Raw genomic sequence first — 23,560 nt, 5'->3', positions numbered from 1 at the left:
TCTTGAATGAAACTGTTTCTTCAAAACTAACTGTACTTTCAACCACAGAAACTCCAGGACCTGGTTGTTGAAATAACATACATATTTTCCTAATTTTCACCCTTTGTTCCGAATGAGCAAATTTATAATACCAATATAGTTGGTCTGTTATAGGACATTATAACTTTTCCAGCCAATTCATTCCTGGCTCCAAGTGGCCTACGCAGTGGCCTCCACCGTATGCACCATGCGTCTTGGTAGGTGTGCTATTTACCAACTGGTGAGCCTAACTTAGCACACTAGGGCGAAACATTGACAACCAGGAATGAGTTAGCTGGAAAATTTATAATGTCCAATAATGGACCAACTACAATGGTATTACATGGAGACATTAAAATAGTTCATTAGCAAGTTCATAACATAATGTGATCCTACGTGCAAAATGTCCAAATTATAATTTCTCAAATAATTTAAGTGAGAAAAATGTGCAAGGAGAGATTTGTATTCATTGTCATTAATATAAGCAAGCAATTCAAATTGATGAGTGTCGGGGATGCATGAACTCATGCTTTGGCTCCATATTGTATCTCTAACTTCTATGACAGTGGTGTCTCAACGGCGCACTAGCGCCAGCGTCTTGGAAAGGTGTAGCATTCCAACTGATGAGCCCACTGTTACACTGGGGCGAAACATTGGTAATTCCTCGATTGAAAAAGCCTAAAGACTTTAAGAGCTCAAATGTTTCTATGATATTGTCTGTTTCCGAAGGCTCAATGGAAGCTTTATCCCACAGAGATAGAGTGAAGCCTGGTAAAGGCATAACATATGTTGCACGTAATAATGAAACCTTCAAACTCATATAATTCAGGGCATCAATGAACCTCTGGTGAGTAACCACTGAAATGTAGTGTGCCTTTATTCATCACATGATAGCGGAAGAGACAAGATTCTGGGAATGGGACAGTCCGTGCGATATGACTGTCGACTATCTTGTCATTAATCCGAATGACATGAGCAACAGTGAGAAAGAAGGGAGAGGAGAGAGAGGAACAGTTCAACAATAATAAAGGTGTTTCAATCTGTTCCACCTATTCAATACCTATATTTTCACTTATAGTGGTTACATAATTAGATTCTTAAGTTACATGGGACATGTTTCGCCCTCAATTAAGGGCATCTTCAGCCTAAACACAATCATCAAAAAATACAATTAAATTAAAAGTGGAAGTTAAAACTTTAGTCAGTTATTAAAATTCGGAACATAAAAATGTGAAAAGTGATAAATATAAAAATGCTAATGGAAAACTGTCTCATGATTAAATTATAATCTTGTCGGAGACTAAAACTTCTTCTATTAAAATTCCAAATAAAAACAGTTCATATAAAATATTAGTGGAAAATCAAAGTGGTAATAACATAAAGCCAACGACATGAGGGCGTGAACACAAGCATAAACTTGATTGTCATGAATACAATCTTTCCAAGGCCGCTGATGAAATTCTTCAGCAAGTGAGGCAGACGCATCTGTTGAAAAATTGTAAGTGGCCGTTAGCACCGGTAGATAATAAAATGGCTGAAACCTTGCCAGAAAATGTCAGTAGATGCAGAAATAATGTTTTCTGTAAGAGAAGGAAAAGAAGAAATAAAAAATTGAACGTAAGGAGAGAATTCGGTTTACATAAAATTGAAACAGATGAGGACTTACATGTAAGTGGAAGTTGTTATTTGTTATCTACTGTTGAGTTGGTTGCTGCCCGTCTGTTGGCTCTGAGTCTGGTGTTGTAACTGTGCTGCAGAGGCGGCAGTGAACTCGGAGGGGGAATAGGGGAGTACGGAAGGGAGGAGAGCATGGGTGGAGTCAATTGTGACGAGGCTGACAAAGGGGCGGAGTCAACCGCATTGCTGGAAGTAGGCCTAATATCTGTAGGTATCGGAGAAGTATTAGAGTTTGAAGAATTAAATATATTAGGTATCCTAAAATTATTCGAACTAACTGACTTTAATAATTTCGGCATTAATTCATGTAACATACTTTTATTGTCCGTGGTTTCATTGAGATTCTGTTGCTTATTGTACGTCTGATCTAAATAGATGTATAAACTTTCTAATTCGTTCAGCATTCTTCCTTTTTGTATGTTTCTAATTATTGCTAAGTCTTTCTTTATGGATTCAAATCTGTGACCAGTCTCCCTCATATGCAAACTCATCGCTGAATATTTCCTATGTTTTTCCGCGTTAACATGTTCCATGTATCTTGTCATAAAACTTCTCCCAGTCTGACCAACATATGAAAAATTACACTGAGTACATTTAAGTCTGTATACTCCCAATCCCAAATAACAATTTTTATCATAATTAACTTTTTTATGATTAAAGAATATGGACTGGTTAGTATTAGTAGTTCTAAAAGCTATATTAAAATTATGTTTCTTGAATACGTTAGTAATCTGGTGTATAGCAGGTTTATTAAAAGTGAATGTAGCATACTCAGTTTTTTCGGTCTTTTCTGGTATCAGATTCGTAGATAATTTGTTCTTAATTTTATTGATTAATTTGATAATCATTTCTATTTTGAAACCATTTTGTTTAGCGAGGTATCTAATATAATTTAATTCTTTCTTCAAATTCTTGGGAGATAGAGGGATTCTAAGTGCTCTATAAATCAGACTGTGAAAAGATGCTTGTTTATGTGAACTCGGGTGTAAAGAAGAATTGTTTATAGTTGTAGATGATTGTATCGGTTTTCTTAATATTTGGAAATCAAAAGTGTTAACCTTACGCTAACTGTTATATCTAGAAAATTCAATGAGTTATCGACTTCGTCCTCTTTCGTGAATTTCAAATTAGGTTCTATTTCATTTAATTTATTTAATATTTCTTGACTATTAGTGACATCTTTGTTTATGATTACAAATGTATCATCTACATATCTCAACCATAAATCAATTCCTTTAATTTTTGCTATTATTTCATTGTGTTCGATTGAATCCATAAATATGTCGGCAAGGATGCCCGATATTGGGTCACCCATTGCTAATCCATTCTGTTTATAAATATTATTGTTAAATGTGAAGTAATTATTGTCTAATACGAACTTTAACAATCTAGTGAATTCTTCTACTTCCATTTTACTAAGATTACTGTGTTTACAAATATTATCATGAATGATATTAACAGTTTTATCTGTCGGAATATTCGAGAACATATTCACTACGTCATACGAACACATCATCTGGTTTGGAAGTACGCCAAATTTAAGCAAAATGTCACATAAGTCAATGGAATTTCTTAATGGTTGTTTATTATTAAAAGTGTAATGTCTTTTCAAAAAATTATGAATGTATTTGGAGACTTTATACGTGGGAGAATTTCGGCAATTGATAATCGGACGAATCGGAATATCTTTTTTATGTATTTTGTTTATTATGTTTCACGTTATGCATATGTTGGCCCACTGCCGAAAACCGATTGTATTGTATTTAATAACAGTGACGTGTTCCATGTACCTAATTTTGAAGTTTCTTCCAGTCTGCCCTATGTACAAGAAATTACAGTTATTGGAACTAAACCGGTATACCCCTGACCTCGAGAAGGTGTTATTTTTGTTTATTGTGTTGGAGTTATGTATTATTTCCGCATTCCTATTATTGGTATGAAAGGATATCTTGATATTATGTTTCTTAAAAATGTTGGTGATAATATGAACGTTTTTGTTGAAAGTGAAGGTGGAATATGTAATAGGGTTGGAGTTTTCTTTTTCTAACGTATTTAGTCAATGCTTTAATTTATTAATTATTCTCTGTAAAAATTCTCTCTATACTATACTTCCACAAAATCTTAACAATTCCAGCTGTTTTTCTAGTTTTTAAATGTTGTAACTTATTGCAAATACCTTTGTTATTACAGGTACATTTCAATACCTTGTTAGTATTGTCACCTCCTCTACCTGGATATTATCCTTATATTCAACAATATTGACATACTGCTGACTAAATACTTCTGCCTTCTGTAAATTCTCGTGTATACACTCCCCTTGTTCATTAATGATTCCTGGAATGTCCTCCTTGGAACCTGTTTCTGCCTTAAAGTATATATATACATACATACCCTTCCACTTTCAACTAAAATTCATATGACTACAAATTGTGCTTTCCTTAGTTACTTCTTCGCTAGATTCAATTTACTAGTAAGCTTCTTCAATTTCTCTTTACTTCCTCAACCATACCTATTTATTTCCAACCCGACCTCCTTCTTAGTCTCTGTATTTCTCTGTAATGATACAGAGGGTCTTCAAAATTTCTTACCACTTTTAGAGGTACATACCTGTTTTCATATTCCTCAACAACTGCTTTAGGCCTTTTCCATAGACTGTTCAAATTTTTATTCACCATTTACCAACGATCATAATTACTTAAAAACTCCCCCGTCCCTGTTTTATCAACCATTGGTACTGCTTAATAATCCTTTTTACAGTCTCCTTTCTATCACATTTATTTTTAACTATGACGATAACAGCTTCGTTATCACTTATACTATCACAGCTCATCTGGTTTTACCATCACCACATCCAGAATACGGTACAACTCCCGTAAAGGTTGACCAGCGCAGAATTGCTGTTTAATGTTCATTTTTCATTGGGGATGTAGGTCAGTTCAGTTACTTCGTGGTACCAACTTGAATTAGTATGACGTACCAACAACTAAACTTAGTTCCTAATACTACGTAGCACGAAGTACCAACTTGGCCGGGCGATAAAGGTGAGTGCACTGACTGCGATGTTTAATTATTCTTTTCCTTTCTTCTTCTTGGGCACTCATTGCGTGCGAGGTTTAATTATATTTTTTCGTTGCTACGGTAATCAACAACTTACTATTTAAATGGATGTCGGTGGTTGTGGACACTGCTGTGTGAAAATTTCTTCCTGGCAGATGCTGATCTCTACCCTCCTCTCCATTAAGGTACGTTCAATGTCACCATAAATGTTTCTTTTTCTATATCCTTCTTTATGTGTGTGTATTTTTTTCCCTGGACCACAGTGTACCGCTATCTCTGAAGTGCTGATCTCTACCCTCCTCTCCATTAAGGTACGTTCAATGTCACCATAAACGTTTCTTTTTCTATATCCTTCTTTATGTGTGTGTATTTTTTTCCCTGGACCACAGTGTACCGCTATCTCTGAAGCATTTAAACATGCCATTATTTGTGTTTCTTATTGATAATGAATCATGAGTTCCACTATTGCAGTCAGTAAGAACAGCCCAATCTATGCATTAAAGTGTGCAATTCCGTAATAACTGTCTCCCTACATTGCTCTTGATACGTTAGGTCCGGCTACTGACAAAATCATTGCTCTAACCTCCATTTCTTCTTATTATTATTACTAAATCATCTGGCTAGGTTAGCTCCCGGTAGTGACAAAATCGTTGGTCTGTGAACAAGCAAACGTTAGAAGCCGCAAAGCGGCTTTAGGCCCCTATTTCTTATTAATATTAAATCGCAAGTGGCGCTGTCTGTGATTTGTAGAGTTCGGAATCGTAATTAGTGCTTACCTACAAAAATCGCGGCTTCTAACCTCCATTTCTTCTTGCGGCTTTAGGCCTCTATTTCTTATTAATATTAAATCGTAAGTGGCGCTGCCTATGATTTCTAGTGTTTCGAATCGTAATTACTGCCTACCTACGTCTGAAGTATTTCAACATTATGTTATAAATCTTCGGTGTTTCTATATAATCATGGCTGGCGGTGGAACGAATAGACTCTGCCATTGCCTGAAGATTTGCCCCATGAAACGTCACTCCCATAATTCAAGACAGCGACATATTGTTATGTTTATTTATTTCATTTCGTTACTCTTTGCCATTGCCTCATTTTCTTAGGTCTTTTCATCGCGCGTAAGTTGGCTATAACTTCTCGCTGTCTTGAATTATGGGAACGACATTTCATTGCTCTAATCTTCAGCCAATGGCAGAGTCCATTCGCCCACCGTCAGCCATGATTACTATGTTACTAATCCTGGGGTGCCTTATCGGGAGTTATACCCCAGAATACTCTTCCTTCTAGTTAGTTCCTTCACTTTATGATTCCGCTGGCCTTTCCAGATTAACTTATTTACCTTTATTTTACAAGTTGCTTTATGTCGCACCAACACAGATAGGTCTTATGGCGACGATGGGACAGGTACAGCCCCAGCATTTGCCTGGTGAGAAAATGGGAAACCACAGAAAACCATCTTCAGGGCTGCCGACAGTAGGGTACGAACCCAATATCTCGCAAATGCAAGCTCATGGCTGTGTGCCCCTGACCGCACAGCCAACCGCTCGGCAACTTATTTACCATTTGTTTGTCATGCTCCCTGTCATTTGCATTACAATGCATTTCTGTATTCGAATTGATTTCTGGCATATGTGCATGTTATATACAGTATTTGTCTTTGTATTTTACAACAGAACAAATTCCTTAGTTAAGACTGATAATGAATTACAAGAAAGATGCTCAACTTGTTACTACTGTCATTGTCAAGCACTGAAAACATGCAATAGGCCATTCAATGGCATCAATAGTTAAGCCCTTGCAAGGTTTATTTATGATAAATTATAACAAAGCAAGAAAACTTCACAAGGAATACACTGCGGGATTATTTACAGTAAATTACAATCAGGTAAGATAACCTCTCATGTGTGTTTTGAACAGGTTTACTTTTACTCTGACTTTTCTCTTCACAGGAGTAGTGACTCCAGCAATGGCTCTTCTCCAAATGAGTGAATATTATGACACTTAACTTCAAGGTGTCTAAATCCGTTGTTTTACTGGATGAGACGGATTTTTATGACTGGTGAATATTCACATGAGGCAGTACAAAAAAACTTGGAAGTATTAACTTCACTGGGTGTATTTAGATTCCAATGTACCTTTCTTTTACTGGATCACCCACACACTCGTGAACTAAGCCACATAATCAGAAGTGATGTTGAAGGAGTGATTTGTCGACCTGTTTCTGGGGTACATGACTGGTTGTTGTTATTGCTACATCAAAAAAGGGCTTTGTACCTGGTATGATTTTACATTCATTTCCTGTTATTTTTTGTTGAAAAAATCAAGTAAAGTGTTCTGGCAAGTTAATCCTCATCATTTTCAACATCTCACAAAGAAATGTCCAGAAGAAGGTCACTTTAGACAATCGGCTTTGTAGCATAACATTAGGTATCAGCTGTCATCCTCGGAAGCCCGGGTTCAATTCACGGTACTGTCAGAAATTTAAAAAATGACGGGACGGCTGGTATATGGTTAAAATGGTGCATGCAACTCACCTCTCTTGTGGGTGTGCCTGAAAACAGCTGCACCACCTCAGGACAATGACAAGTTTACCTTTACAATTTTAATGTGAAAGTTATTTGCCATATGATCATTTCTATGTTACACAGAAAGGAATACCCCATTTTAAAGAAAATTCATGCAAAATTACAGACCTTGATAAATAGTGAAGGAAGTATAAACACACTCCTTAACATCTTTGCATTCTAGGATTCAAAAGAAAGACTAATATATATTTTTTTTTTTTTTTTTTTTTGCTAATGGCTTTACGTTGCACGGACACAGACAGGTCTTATGGCGACGATGGGATAGGAAAGGGCAAGGAGTGGGAAGGAAGCGGCCGTGGCCTTAATTAAGGTTACAGCCTCAGCATTTGCCTGGTGTTTAAATGGGAAACCACGGAAAACCACTTTCAGGGCTGCCGACAGTGGGGTTCTAACCTACTATCTTCCGAATACTGGATAATGGCCACACTTAAGCGACTGCAGCTATCGAGCTCGGTGAGGAGAAAGGGGCGCGGGCAGTAACCTAACTTTCCTCCACCACCCCGTTCCCAACCACCGAGCTGGCGAAACACAAACAAAACGAAAGTCCTGGGTGAGTCAAGTTATTTGCTGCAACCCTGTCAGAACAAGTAGTCCGCTGTTACCATCTAGCAGGCGATCAGCAAAGCACATAGCCTGTTGCTGTCAACCATGTGTTACATATTAAATAGAGATTATTGTAGGTTTTTTTGTCCGGCCCCCGGTGTAGGGGAGAACGTGTCCGCCTGTCACCAGGTGGCCCCGGTTTCGATTCCCGGCTGGGTCAGGGGTTTCTAATTGTAAATGATTAATATCCCTGGCATGGGGACTGGGTGTTTGTGTCGTCCTTAACGTTCCTTTCCTCACGTTCAACACTTTACACTTCCGCCATTTACAAAATACACGCAGGTTCCTCACATATGGTGCAAGTAGGGGCATTCCCCTTCAAATTTGGCCTCCAATAAACATTTTATTGTGTATTCAAGTAAAAGGCTACTATTTAATTAGTATGGGTGATATATTTCCAGCCCTGGGTTACAGAGACGTGTTCGCATGCACGGAACAGGTTCTCACCAGCCGAGAGCGAAGTATTGATTTTCTGATCGACCAGTCAGCTGTGTCACATGACCCAGTGGAAACGTTCAAGGCCACCGCAAGGTGAATTACGCATGTCAGAATCTCAGAGTGAGAGTACTTTCAAGAATTGTAATGATCTATCAGGTGTAAGACGATGGCCAATTACGAGTCGATACAGAGACACACCCACCTTGAGAAATGCTTAAATACTCAAGTTTTCAGAAAAAACGCTCTCTTAATTATTTGCTCTCTTACTTAACTATTTGCCTTGACTTACTTGCATTCTTCTGGGATTCACAACGCGGACACTCTGTTACTGGACTCTCTAATATTTCCATTCAACGGCATTACAAATCAACTACCCTCTTATAGTACAATAGTCAACGAGTCTGGTAGATTTTCGCAAGTTAAGTTACGTGTTGTTCATCTCTAAAACTTGATGTAATTGTGTGTGGAATATCTCCTAAAAATTTGTGCCAGTTTCAGCCTTCACCGTACTAGAAGAAAGAAGAGGAGCGCCACGTGGTTATTGGAGTTTGTCAAGATGTTTCAATGATCTGAAGAGGAAACCTACAGTATTTCTGCATTGGACTTTGCTGCTGCGATGGTGCACTAAAATGTAGGTGACATCTAACATGGGGAGATAACGACAGAAGCAGATAACAAAAAACATGTGATCCAGTAATTCCAGATCATCGGCGGAGATCCAGTTTCATCATACATTTAAGTACCCTTTTCTAATGTTTTATCTGTTCATCTTTGTAGAAATAATGTTAACTTATTCATTACTGGTAGTATTTCTTCTAGATTTGCAGAAGTAGTTAATATTTTCATCGTTCTTTCACATGGGAAATGGTAGTGTTGTCACGTTGTGTGTGAGTGATTATTGGATTCTATTAGAGTAGCTAGGATGTGCGCGTCTTCTGTGACTACTCTAAATGTCCCATTTAGTAATCCAGTGTTATTTAAAAATCGTCGTCATCGATAAATAATAATTTAATTTTGAAAATATTTTCAATGTGGAAACCATGTGGGACAGATTTACAGCATGTTCGTTACACCGGATTTCAATGTAAATTTTCTGCTTGTTGGATTTAACGCGTTAGTGTCATCTGGCTTATTGTCGAACTCTGGCTTACGTAAATTTAATATCTAACACATCTAATAATAATAAAAATTCCAGCTCGGGTTAAATGAATGAATAAGGGTCATGAGTTTAAATATTGTTTGATCTTGTTGCAAGATGTTAATGTGTGCTCAATTAGGATGAATATGAGCCTGGAATATGGCAGAATCCCGATGGATCGTTTACTGTATTTACTGAATTATTGAATTCATTTATTGAATTTTATTTGAAGAGTACGTGTTTGGTGAAACGTAATTTCTTCAAATGTGGAGCACGTGTTGATTGATAAATGTAGATTTAAGTAATAATGATGTTGTGCTCATGAACCATGAATGCGAATGCTAATGTTTGACCTGTACTATGTGGTTTTGACCTGGCCACGTGTTCATCATGTTGGGTCCATGTTATCAACACCGTTGTTTGAGTTGATTTGATTTATTGGAAGTTAAATCTGTAGACGAAAATTCTTCCAGATATCAACCGCTGATGTTATTATGACCAACGTTGTGAAATTTTTCATCATCTTAAGTGATCACCCAGATTTCATCACATTTCCAACAGTCGTAAATGGATTTTTTTAACAGATACCGCCAACGTGATATTCCATGTGTACAGGGTAAAAAAAAATTCAAAGTCTAGAATTCGTTGTAAATAATGTAAATAATTCTCATGTGTCTTTGTGTGAATGCTGTGTGTGTGTGTGTTGTAGCTATTTCACTGCCTTGTGATTTTTTTTTTGAAGTGGTTTTGACCTGGCCACATGTTCATCATGTTGGGCCCATGTTAACAACACCATTGTTTGAGTTGATTTGATTTATTGGAAGTTAAATCTGTAGACGAAAATTCTTCCAGATATCAACCGCTGATGTTGTTATGACCAACGTTGTGAAATTTTTCATCATCTTAAGTGATCACCCAGATTTCATCACATTTCCGAGAGTCGTAAATGGATTTTTTTTAACAGATACCGCCATCGTGATATTCCATGTGTACAGGGTAAAAAAAAATTCAAAGTCTAGAATTCGTTGTAAATAATGTAAATAATTCTCATGTGTGTGTGTTTTTTTTGTAGCTATTTCACTGCCTTGTGATTTTTTTTTGAAGTGGTTTTGACCTGGCCACGTGTTCATCATGTTGGGCCCATGTTATCAACACCGTTGTTTGAGTTGATTTGATTTACTGGAAGTTAAATCTTTAGAAAATTTTATTTTAAAAATTAAGTTGAGATAAGGTCAAAGTATCCAACACCAATGAATAAGGAGGGATTATTTCATGCGTCTGGACAAAGTTCACTGTTATTGTAAAGCTTGTAATATTAATTTTTCTCAAGGCGTCAGATGGTAAACTTTAACTTCACGTGTTGTTCAGTCAAATATTGAAGGAAGTTTTGTGGAAATAATTATTGTGCTAGTACAATTTGATGGAAATAAATCTGATAGAGACGTCTTTAACTAATGTTTTTTCCCGAATATTTTTAGTCTAGTTCAATGGATCTCATGTTTGATGAATGAGACAATGTAATGTACAATTATCCACAAGTCAAACAACGTGATTAAATATTTTTTTGTAAATCTTGATCGCATAATTTATTCCAGTTACTTAAAGAATTTAAAATTTCATTTTGAAGGAATGAATGTTGTCATGAAAGGATCTGATAATTTAAATGCTTAAGATAATTTTCGAGTCAGATAGCTCATTGAGATTTGTTTTTGTTTTTCAATTTATAAATAATTACGGTATTATTAGGAGGAGGTCCTCCCAATATAAAATATTATTTTTTTGTTCCGTTGAGCCAGAAGTAGGCTAATATAAATTTCTATATTTACAGCGTAATTCAACTTCAAAAGGATCGGCGAAATTAAATGCTATATCTAAGGGAACTGGCTGAGAAGATTTTTAATTTTAAATTACCATCAAGATTTATTTAACTCATTGCGGACTGTGGATGGCGTAAGACGTTTAAGCTTGCTCCTACGCTGCGGGCCGTGGACGGCGTAAGACGTTTTAATGTTCCGCGCGAAGCAATGCTATTTATATTCGTCATCTGAACATTTTTACACCTTGGTCAGCGTTACTGGTTGTAACAGGAAGTTGGTTGACCTTGTTGAGATAACCCTCGTGTTGAGTGGGCTCAAGTTTATCTCAGCAGTTTTAGCTGGAAAATCTCAGCACTTCCTCGCACATCAAGTCAGTACTTGAGATTCCAATGCAGTGCGTGTCGTTCTTACCGAGTATAGTATAATGGCTTATAAAACAAAGTTTCTTACGGAAGAAGAACTGTTACATATTGTTCACAATGATGATTCTGGTGATGAACTTATTCCTGAAACAGACTCAGAGAGTGAAAGTGAGAGTGACGAGGAAATCCCGATTCTCGAATGCGATAGTCCTATAGAGGAAAGTGAAGTGCCCGATACATATCATCCTAGTTATTGTCCACCTGTTCCACCATTTACAGGGAATTCAGGGCTAAAAGTTCAAATAGAAAATGAGCAGGATATTATGAGTTACGTGAGTATTTTCATGAATGACGAATTTTATCAGTATGTGTGTGAGCAGACGAATCTATACGCGAGTCAAGTGATAAGTGCGGCGCCCCAGCCTTTCACAAAGAATTCAATTATGCAATCCTGGAAACCGATTGATGTCTCAGAGTTGAAAAAGTTTTTAGGGTTGATGTTCATCACAGGTATAGTCCAAAAGCCTGATATAAAAATGTACTGGACCGATGACCCTGTTTTTCAGACTCCGATATTTTCTAAAACAATGTCCCGAACACGCTTCCTTCATATTCTTTCATTTCTTCACTTCAGTGACAGTAACCATTATGCCGATAGTACAGATAGGCTGTATAAAATTCGACCTATTTTGGAAATATTGAGCAATAAATTTTCAACCGTATACTCTCCAGGCAAGAAGATTGCATTGGATGAGGGGATGCTAGCTTGGTGAGGGTGTTTGAAATTTCGAGTCTACAATCCTGGAAAACTTACTAAGTACGGCATTTTAGTCAGGATGGTGTGCGAGTCTAGTTCAGGATATATTTTCACTCTCAAAATTTATGATGGAAGTGGAATTTCACTCAGAGACACAGTGATGGAATTACTGAATCCCTACCTTGACCAGGGGTACGCGGTATATATGGATAATTTTTATAACAGTGTAGGTTTGGCTAAGGAGTTGCGTGAGCACAACACTACTGTTTGTGGAACAATACGGTGAAACAGGGGGGTCCCTAAAGAAGTCACGGAATGACAGAAAAGTCTGAAGAGAGGAGAAATGACTTTTATTAGAGATGGCGAGGTTCTTCTTCTTTCATGGATGGACAAGAGGGTCATAACAATGATTTCAACAATGCATTCAGCAGAAATGACAGAAGTACCAAAAGGTAGATTTGGAAAACCTGCAATGAAGCCGGAATGTACTGTTGATTGTAACCCACACATGCATGGAGCGGATATTGCTGATCAGTACCTTGCAATGTATCCGTTCATGAGGAAAACAGTGAAGTGGCCCAAAAAGCTTTTCTTTTTTATTTTACAATGTGCCCTCTTCAATGCATTTAGGCTTCATCAAAAGAACACTAAAAACAAATCCCTCTCATTTCTCTTGTTCATGCAAACAGTCTGTAGATATCTGATACAAGATATGCAAATAATTCAATCAGTATCTCCAGTTCCTTCTGAATCATCTTCATCAAGTATGAACACCTCTAAATCCCCACCCCCACGATGAGCACCAACAAAGGACCCAGTTTTCCAGCTTGATGGAAAAAGGAAGCAACTTCTTGTTAAATTTCCTCCTGTAAAAAGTAAGAGCACCTCCTCAAGAAAGTGTAGAGTGTGCACAAGAAACAAAGTGTGGTACAATAAGTGTGGTGTTCCTCTCCACCCTGGAACCTGTGATACCTGATATCACATCCTCAGTATCTACTTGAGGTAAGCACTAAGTATCATGTTTCTAACAGTTATAGTTCAGGAGTAATGGTAAATTTTATTAAGTGATGCATGTTAAGAGGGCCTGGCATGAAAACGGCTGGTCCAGGCATTCAAGTGTCCCGCTGAGAAGCTGGTACTGAACATGTTAATGATAATTTGTTCATTGTTACTGAGTGCTAGTTGTAAATAAATGTCAAAACCTGTTGTTTAAATCTTTTTGGTATTATTGTGACTAGTCCTTGTCTCTTTCCCTGCCTTCAAAAATAAGCAAAGCCATTCAGCAAACGGTCCACCCTTGGGACTCTCGCTCTCCAGCTGAGCATGTCGGGAATAACGGGGGCAGGGCAAAAGAGCTTTCTAGGTCGACACCCTGAACAAATAGCATTTTAAAAAAATAAAAAAATTTCAGTTTTAACACAACAACAGCAGATACATTTTTATAGATATTTATATAATTGAATCATATTTCTAAGGGTAGGCATTGCCTCAAATGACTCCAAGTAGACTCGCCACTGGTATCAATTCAAGATAACATACTTAGACTATATTTTATATGTATATAACAAGTGCACAACAAGTCTTTTAAACTACCCCATTTCACTAAGAAAAAATATTTTAAGACAATAACAGTGATAAATAACAGTGAACTGTGCCATTTTAGAACTTAGGATTATAATGATATATATATATATATATATAAAGCTGAAGATGGCCCATAAAAAGGCCAAAAGTTGTACTGTAATGCGACTTGAAATATAAATGCATATTTTTTTTATGTGTAATATATTAATATATCAATTAGGTGGAAATCCCAACCATATATCTTGTGAATCATAAAGATGTGTGCATGTCATTTGACTTCAGTCCAACAGGACTGACAAATGCGTAAATATTGAATGAGGGATGTCAAAATTTGAGTGTAGTAAGCGGAAGCAGGTGAACATGCTAAACCAACATCTTATATATTTAGAGCATTCGGAACCGGTACTTTTATAATTTAATGTCATATAAGGGAAAACATGTTGATGAACGTACCAACGAGATTCCACCATATTTCCATGGGAGAATAAGATGAAGAAGGTACTGAGTAAATATGGAAAAAATCGGGGAGCTAACAGAAGCGGTAGTGTTCACTGGACTTCTGCGCCAATATAGGATAAGCAGTTGCTAACTCATTCTTCAATCTTAACTCATTGGCGTACCTGGCTGCCCACCAAGCGGCTGCGTGTGCAGTGACCATTCATACACGGACGCCTGACAGGTGGTCTACTGAGAAGTAAGCTTTCTGTAACTTCACTCGCCGTCAAAAAAAAAAAAAGCGAAACACTACTACATATTTTAGGCAAAATTTAATGTTAGTCCTTTTGAAACCTGGTAAAAATAAAGTATTATGACATTACAACAATATGGAAATGTTTTTTTTAAACAGCCTGTTTGAAAAGTTTCAGTTCAATAATTGAGAAACATTATTGGTCGTAACAATCACAACAGTCCAACACGAATTTGGAAGTGGTGAAACTTGGGAGTTCTGCAGTTTCATATGCAGTTCATTTGTACACGTTTTAAACACATTTCTATGGCCTCAGTACTGGGATACCACCACCTCTAACCGTAGTTATAGCTGTGATTCGATCAGGCAAGTTCAGGATGCAATCACAAATGTTCTCTTGTGGTGTGAGCTCCCATTCTGCTTGGAGTGCATCCTGATGTTGAGCCAGTGTCAGGGGAACAACTCATTGTTCATCTCCCAAGCATATCCCAGACATGCTCTCTCGGGTTTAGGTTGAGACTATGAGCAGGCCATACCATGCACTAAATTCAGACATCATCCAGGTACTCACATAGACAAACGGCAACGTGTGGGTGAGCAGTGTCATGTATCTGGATAAAGTTCTTGCAGATGACAGGTGCAAAAGGCACTACGTGATAAACTAAAATCTTCTTGATGTGTTGGTGGGCTGTCCGACTTCCATTCTCGACGAACACAAGTTCTGTGCACACATCAGTGGTAATCCCAGCCAGACCATCACAGAGCCTCAACTGAACAGTGTCCTTTCAAAGAAAGTTCTTCTTCTTCATCGTTTTGCCTCATGACTGAGGCGTCGTGACTATCATAATATTCAGCCCTCTAGCCGATGAACCATACTCTGCCATTCTTCCCTATCTAAAGCTTTCAATGTGGTTACTCTGAGAGAACACTGTAGAGGGCCGTTCACCATGTCAATCCATCACGTTGGTATTCGTCCTCGTCTGGTTCCCTGGACTTTGCCCTCAACAATCAGCTTTTGTAGACTACCATCTCGGCGCATTATATGTCCAAAGTAGCATACAATCCGTTGAGAGACCTTACACGATAGACGAACTTTTATCTGAAGTTGGTTCAGGATTGATGTGTTCGTGCGATGAGCTGTCCAAGGAATCCTTAACATTTTCCTCCAGCACCACATTTCAAAGCTTTCTATCCGTTCACGATCACGTTTGAGGATGGTCCACGTCTCTACGCCATACAAGAAGACTGAGAAGACTAGAGATTCAACGAGCTTCTTTTTTGTCTTAATGGTGATATTGTTATCTTTCCAGATCTTCCGCAGACGGATCATTGCTACCTTTGCTATTTTAATTCTGCGCTTTATTTCATCTTTGGAACCACCAGAATTGGATAGTAAGGAGCCTAGGTATACATACTGATGTACAACTTCACATCCTCCAATCTGTTTGATATGTGGACTGTTGTTGTTCTTACGATCAACAATCATGACTTTGGTTTTCTGTCGATTTAGGTGTAATCCAATTTCTAGGCTTGCAATGCTCCCCAGATCTTCTCCATAATCTCTCCCTTCCATCCGAGGCCCTCAAACAGAATATGGATTCATCTGTTGATGCAAGTGTATGGACTAGTATAACTTGGAAATGATTCTCTAAACTCATGGGTAAATAGTGGAAACATCGAGCTTGATTAGTAGGTATTATCATTATAAGTGAGGTGTGGCTATGAAGTTGCTTACATCTACAGCAGAACCTCGATAATTCGAAATCGGTTAATTCAAAATCCCGCCTAATTCGAAGAAGCTCTCGTTCCCGGAAACATGAAATACAGTTTTGCATGTTATTTAAATTGTTTAATTCGAAATACGGATAATTTATAATTCGAAATACAATGTTGGCTCCATTACTGAAATTCAAGACTTTTAGTTCGAAACTCCTTTACAGTTTAAAACAATAGTATGTTACAGAGTAATTTCAACTCAAAATTTATCCGCGCCATAATAGAAAATGTGTTCCGGAACGTGGAGGGGTAGCTTACCGCACTTACACTCAATTCGGTGAGTCTACAGTGCGCTTCATGATTGCTAAGTAGAATGAAATCGGAATTTTTTTGTATTCAACCTTTTAAGGAACGCCGTAATATCACGCAACAGGCAGTGTGTGGAAAAAGAGAATCCGCGAACACTGGCAATGCCGACAGTTGACGAAAAACGTGGCTCATATAATAAATTCGTAGGCACCGAACAGTATTGTCATTGACGATGAAACTGCATTGCTTTATTTTAATGCGAGCCCAAACTGTCTTATGGTTGTTTTAAAGTAGAAAGTGCCAACTGGAGAATCGTAGAAGGGTGGAGGATGGGGGTCATTGTAGTGCGTTGCAAAGCACATGGAAGCAAGAAACTTTATCCCCTTGTCATAGGAAAGTTCGATAAGCCACAATGTTTTAAGGGCGTCAGGCACTTTCCATGCCAGTACAAAGCATCTAAAAATGCAAACAGTACAGAAATCCAAAAAGTAATGCATTTGCACAGGGAAACCACCATAATTTATCCTCATCTTTGAATTTGAATTGTGTAATTTATTTTCTTTCGTTGCGTGAGGTTATGTTTGTCAGAGATTTATCCAAGTGCATTATTTGAACATTGTAAATGGCATCTGAAAGGTTTAAACCGTGAATCGAGGTGATTGCATGTATTAATGGGTCTTAGAATACTTTGTGACGCGGCAAGTGTTTACATTTCTGAAGTACGAGAGAAGTGCCATGGCGGGAAATCGTACAAGGATAGAGTCACATGAAAGTTCAATTTTAAGGGCATCGGGTACTTTCTGTGTAAATACAAGGCATCTAAAATGCATACAGTATAGTAATCCAATGACTAAAGCATTTGCACATGGGAGCCAGCATAGATTTCTCTTCGTCTGAATCGTGCTTCCCCCCCCCCCCCCTTTCTTTCGTTGCGTGAGGTTATATTTGCCAGTGAGATATCCAAGTGCATTATTTGAATACTGTAAATGCACCTTCTTGGATGCATTTTGGAAATAGTTCTTTTTTCATGGCATTTGAAATGTATAAACTGTGAATCAAGGTTAACTGCATGCAGTAACAGGCCTTAGAACGCGGCAAGTGTTGGTTGGTACTTCTGAATTGCGAACTGGCGGTTAATTCAAAATCACGTAATTCGAAGTCCGATTTTTTAGTCCCAACGACTTTGAATTAACGAGGTTTTACTGTATTGGTATTATTATTTAAGTAGTTATGTACGGACATTATTTGGTATAAATCGACACAATCTTAGATCTTTACAGAGGATGGTTGCCTAATTGTACTTTCTCTTAAAACAATAATCACCATCTTAGATCTTCCATGACCTATCCTCAGCCTACACAAAATTACGGCCCTTCTCCGTAAAGGCCAAAAAATGGACCGTCACACATGGTTATCTTCTTAATTCATTCTGGTACCAACATCACATAACCTAGCTAGATCGTGGATTATGGCCATTCACTGGTACACATGGGAAAGCAAGGACACCAGACCCATAACAAACTACATCATGAGTGACTTTGAATTCAGGGAATCTATCAGGAATGTACATGTATTTAAAGGATTTTTCAATAATACACTCTACTACTAAAATGAGTATTGCCAGGTTTAGCACAAAGAAAATGAAGACTATTAGCATATCGATAAGGGTGGAAAATCTCCAGGACAAACAAATTTGGTAGAAGAACATGGATACGATTAGCGGACAGTTGCAAAGAACAAACGGTGAGCAAGTCCAGGATAAAGAAAGGCAAAACACTAAGCAAGTTAACTACGCAGTTCCTGTCACGTAGCCGTGTGAGATTGCATTCAGAAAAGGGTGTATTTGAATCCCACAGGTGGTAGCCATGAAGATGATTTTCTGTAGTATCCCATTTTCACACCAGGCAAATACTGGTACTGTACCTAATTAATGCCATGGCCGCTTCCCTCCCAATCCTAGCCTGCCTTGTCCTTACACTGCCGAAAACCTTCAATGTGTTAGTGCCCTGATATTAATTTTCAAGTCACAGATCACAGGAACAAAGATCGTAGCATCACTTAAGAAATATTCATGTTTTACTTTAATATTTTCGTGTTAAGTACATATGTACTGTTAACCTTATAAGTGCTGAGTTACCAGTTGACTGTTTGGTACCTCAGTGCCGAGTTCTTTCATTCGTATGTAAAAAAAATTTTAGAATCCTCAATTATTAACTTATCAGTGGGGTAATTAGCTTAAAATGTTTATAAATGTTGGTTGTTTATAAATCTAAATGCAAATGGAAAATCCTAAACCTTATGTTCAATATTATTTTGAGAGAAACAAAATTACACTTATGTGCCCATGCGTGCATTGTCTTTATACAAAGTAAAGAGCCCAAAGTAATAATTCCTAAAATCTGTAGGCAACTAATACATGTAACTCCTTAGAAGTATATAAGTTGATATTTTACAATACTTTCCAAACCTGGAATGTGGTGATAGTTAAATGTTTTCTACTGGTTGTTTGTGATGCCGATTTGTTCAACTATCTGCACCAACTCCACTGGCACAAAAGTTTCTAAAAAAATCAATGATTTTCTGTTTGTCATCAAACACTACTTGGCCCTCAGAGCCTGTCACAGTTACCTGAAACTATGGTGAAGAAAAGTAATCCATCCGCCACGAAATTAGCGATAAAATAGCTTTTGTACTCCCCGTATTTTTCTTCTTTCGTTTAGAAGGAGGTTCGTTTTCTCTCTCACAATATTTTCGGCATTCTCTCTATCACTCTCACTTTCAAAATTGCTTAACAATTCCTTAAAATGATTATATCTATCATCACTTTCCGCTGTGGTTAATAACTGAAAGATTCTGTGATCCGAAATAACATCAAAGCAAGAGCAAAGAGATTGTTGATCCGCCATGTTTGTTTACATCACAGATGAACTCCACAAACGTCTACAAAAAGCTCTGTAAGTTACTTCCCGAAGCTGATCTCTGATCAGTTAGTTCTACATAATGCCCAACAGATATCAGAACATTTCACAGATCAAATTCGCACTCGAAAGTGAACCGGGAAACTCAAAAAAATTAAAATTCTCGCGCACCGTCTATAGACGGGCGTAGCACTGGTGGACCGGCCGTGTCAGCCCGTCTATAGGCGGGTGTAGCACTCATCAGGTTAAGAAACATTTAAAAAATTTCACCACAAAAATGAGAATGGGCAACTTTTCTCACTGCACAAGGTATCCACAGAAATACAGTAAATAGGGAGAACAAAGTACCCAGGATGATATAGGCATACATCATTCAGAAAAGTCCTACCCGGCACACTGTAAAGATCTCATTTTTTAAATTACGTCTATAATAGGACCTATTAGTAGAAATTACACACTCCATGACAAGAGTTACTGCTCGAACATTTCTCAGAAATAACAGAAAGGCTACAGATTGAAGGTTCTAAAACAGAATCAAATCTACTGAGTTAATTCAATCACTTTCAAATGCACTGCTTTTTTTCTCATAGCACCTACCTATTAACCATCCCTGGAGCAACTGAGCGCAACTGTTCTACTCCTTGCTGAATCTGCATCAGTGCTCCTAAAGCCTGTGGGTTAGCCATGAGGTTATGCATTTCAGGATTTTGGAGTTGTTGCAAGAAGTTGGGCAACATCAACCGTATTTGTTCCTATATTGAGAAACAAATATATGGTAAATTTTACCACAAAATAATTATGTATCTACAATGAAGATTGAAGTTAATGTGCACTGTCTCACCTGAAGGGCTGGATTGTCTGCAAACAGTGGGTTGCTGTTGATGATCTGAGCAGCCATGCTGGGATCAGCAGCAAATGCTTGCAACATAGATTGAGTGTATGGAGCTGCCAACATATTCTGCATGAGCTGTGGATTTTCCATCATTTGTTGCATAAGACTTTGAAAGCCCGGTGTACTAAGAAGCCCTGAAGGGCGTGTCGTGCCAGAACGAGGAGTACCAGATCCTGTTGTCCCTCCACCAGTTTCACCTCCAGGAGAAGACCATGGGTTAGGCAATGGGTCTCTATTCTCCTGACCTTGCTGTGGATTTGTTCCATCTACAACATACCAATGATTCATAAATAAAAGAGTATACTATCTAATTTTTGCAGATCAACTGAAAAATACACTAAAAACTGAACTGGGACTGAAACTTCAGAGCAAGAAACGCACCTGAATTAGCTGCATTATTTTCCACCAATGATGCAAAGGGGTTCCTTCCAAACTGTTCACTCGCAGCACTCAGCATAGGCTCCTGGATGTCACGATACATACGCTGCAGAGCATTGTAACCTCCTGAAAATGTGCTGAAAGCTCAATAACCTAGTCACATAATAGGCAAAGAGAACCAAGAGTAACATAATTCACCGTATCTGTAACATACTACAATATGCAACTTACAAATTAATTTCACTAAAAAAGAAATTAAATAAAAATTGAACATGCTATGTAGTGAGAAAGAAAATACATATCTTATTGCAGCAATGATACAACGCACCCGTATATTCTACAGGCGGCATCTCCAATGTGTTGACCCTGCATGTCATTGTAAACATTTTAAATTGTATGGCCCATACACCAATTAGAGTATGTCATCCCTAGATTAGCCTATGAGTCTACTCTCCTGACCGTGCTGCAAATTTGCTGTAAAAACTAATTCCAGTTTCCATACATATTACAGCTGCCAGGGCAATAAATTTTGTAATTTAATATAATCAAGAATATGTATTATATGTTAAGAACAATACCACCAAACATGAATGATCCTACAGTATTACATTTTCCCCCCTTAAGTTCATACAGTCAATGTTCCCCTAGAGCTTTTAAGTCAATGATAGCCAATTCTATTCCACAGACATCACAACCTTTTGTAGTTAATCAGAATGCGTAAAAAAAAAAAAAAAAAAAAGTAATGAATTTGGTATTTAATATTAATTGTTTATCATGATTATTTACATACATCATCATATTGGACCATTATGCTTTTAACCCATTCGCCTCACATTTAAATACCATAGGAGTTCACTAAGAAATCACATTTAAGTACCGCTCTACGGCCATCGTCATCCCACTATTATTTAGAAAATCATACCAAACCAACCAGTAATAAATATTCCTTTCTGAAAATCTGTATGCATGATAACGAAGTAAAAAACTTACCAATGCCGCTATTTTAGTATGTCTGCTGGGTGTGGTACACCTCAAAACACTTTTTGCACTGCCAGAAACTTTCACTTTTTTTTTACCCTAGCTGTAGCACACAACACACCTTCTTGTGACTTTTGATTTCTTTTCTGTAGGGGGAATACGCTTGGGAAAGTGGGCCCATGATTTAGCTTGTAATCCGGTGGGGGTGGTGCTCGCTGAAGGTCAACCTCGAACAGAGTACTCCGGCAACTCAACAGTCTCTAGTAGCTGCTGTGCAATGCTAGTTCTGAAGTCTGTGTAGCTCGTCTTTCTGTTAGCAGTGATCTTGTGATACACAGTGAAGGAATTGAAAATACAAATATCTAGGAGGTAAAAGAATATTTTCCTATACCCTTTCACTGTGCGTCTCATGGCGGGGAACAGAGCTGTAACCTGATCTTGAAGGTCAACACTACCCATCCCCTTCCGGTATTCTAGGCCAAACTTGGGCTTTATCACTTCTTCCCTAGGGGTTTGTCCTCTCTTTCGTCTAAGTTTGCCTGTCCCTGTCACGTCAGCTGATTTATGTTTAGTGGTGAGAAAGCAAACATCCTTGTTATCTTTCCACTTTACACAACATACTGTTGGCAACCCACGTCTCATACTCTCCACATTTTAGTTTCGAATTACTGATATCGCGAGCATGTCTTTTCGGTTCTGTCTAACAGTTCCAATTACATTCATCTGCTTGTCGTGTAGCCTTTTGCATAAATCTGGGGAAGAATACCAGTTATCTAAAAACAATGTATGCCCTCGGCCTAACAAGGGTTCACACATACTGAGCACAACGTTTGTACTTGCTGGCAGACTTGGATCTGTTACATCATCACCTACATAAATTTGAAAGACAGACAGTAGCCAAAACTTGATTCACAAATTTTGTGAATTTTTATTCCAAACCTAGAACGTTTAGACCTATCACACTGCACATATGAAAGGCGGCCTCTGAATTTCATTAGACTTTCATCTTGTGAAAGTAAATATAATTCTGAAAATTTGGAGCAGAAATGTTGTATTATAGGCCTAATCTTTCTTAGTCTGTCACTACTTTCAACTTGTTCATCGTCAACAAAATGTAATAATCGTGAAATTATAATAAATCTTCCCCTGCTCATGGTTTCACGAAAAATAGGAGTGTTTATACACCTGTTTTTACTCCAGTATAACTGTATTCTTGACTTTCACACTTGTGACATTAGTATAACTAACGCAAAATATGCCCTAATTTCGTCGGGTGTAGTCTCAAACCATTTGTCATCGTCTTTCAACATTTTTCTGTCAGGATTGCTCAACTGTTTTGCTGCATATGAATTTGTCTCGACAGATATTTTGTCAAACAAAGGGTTCATGCATTCACAAAAAACTGAGAGTTCAGATAGTGCCTGCGTATCAAACTTTTTCAATAAGTTTTCACTAACCCCACTGTATTCACTAAACTTATGTACAACAGGTTTATTGTCACTTTTTGTCCAGTTCCAGTCAGTCAAGTTAGTCTGTGCTGAGGTACGAGCTCGTTTCGAAAGACTCAACACACCGTCGTTATTTGCATCACTTTCCGTGTCATCAGAACTATTATACGTATCACTAGTATTCAAACTAAGGACTT

General features: G+C 37.8%; 1 protein-coding gene across 1 annotated transcript in view; it reads right to left on the bottom strand.

Annotated features, from left to right (window-relative positions):
• Ubqn (ubiquilin) overlaps positions 1–23,560 on the bottom strand; it is a 156,458-nt gene that overhangs the window by 78,885 nt on the left and 54,013 nt on the right. Inside the window, exons 5-7 of the mRNA XM_067137095.2 lie at positions 20,941–21,063; positions 20,509–20,825; positions 20,265–20,419 (exon numbers count right to left, since the gene is read on the bottom strand). Coding sequence (XP_066993196.2) covers positions 20,265–20,419; positions 20,509–20,825; positions 20,941–21,063 — 595 coding nt within the window. The remainder of the gene's footprint in view (positions 1–20,264; positions 20,420–20,508; positions 20,826–20,940; positions 21,064–23,560) is intronic.

The sequence above is a fragment of the Anabrus simplex genome, chromosome 1, assembly GCF_040414725.1.
Source record: "Anabrus simplex isolate iqAnaSimp1 chromosome 1, ASM4041472v1, whole genome shotgun sequence".
NCBI classification, from domain to species: domain Eukaryota; kingdom Metazoa; phylum Arthropoda; class Insecta; order Orthoptera; family Tettigoniidae; genus Anabrus; species Anabrus simplex.
The sequence above is the reverse complement of the archived record's forward strand: the minus strand, read 5'-3'. Positions and strand labels throughout refer to the sequence as shown.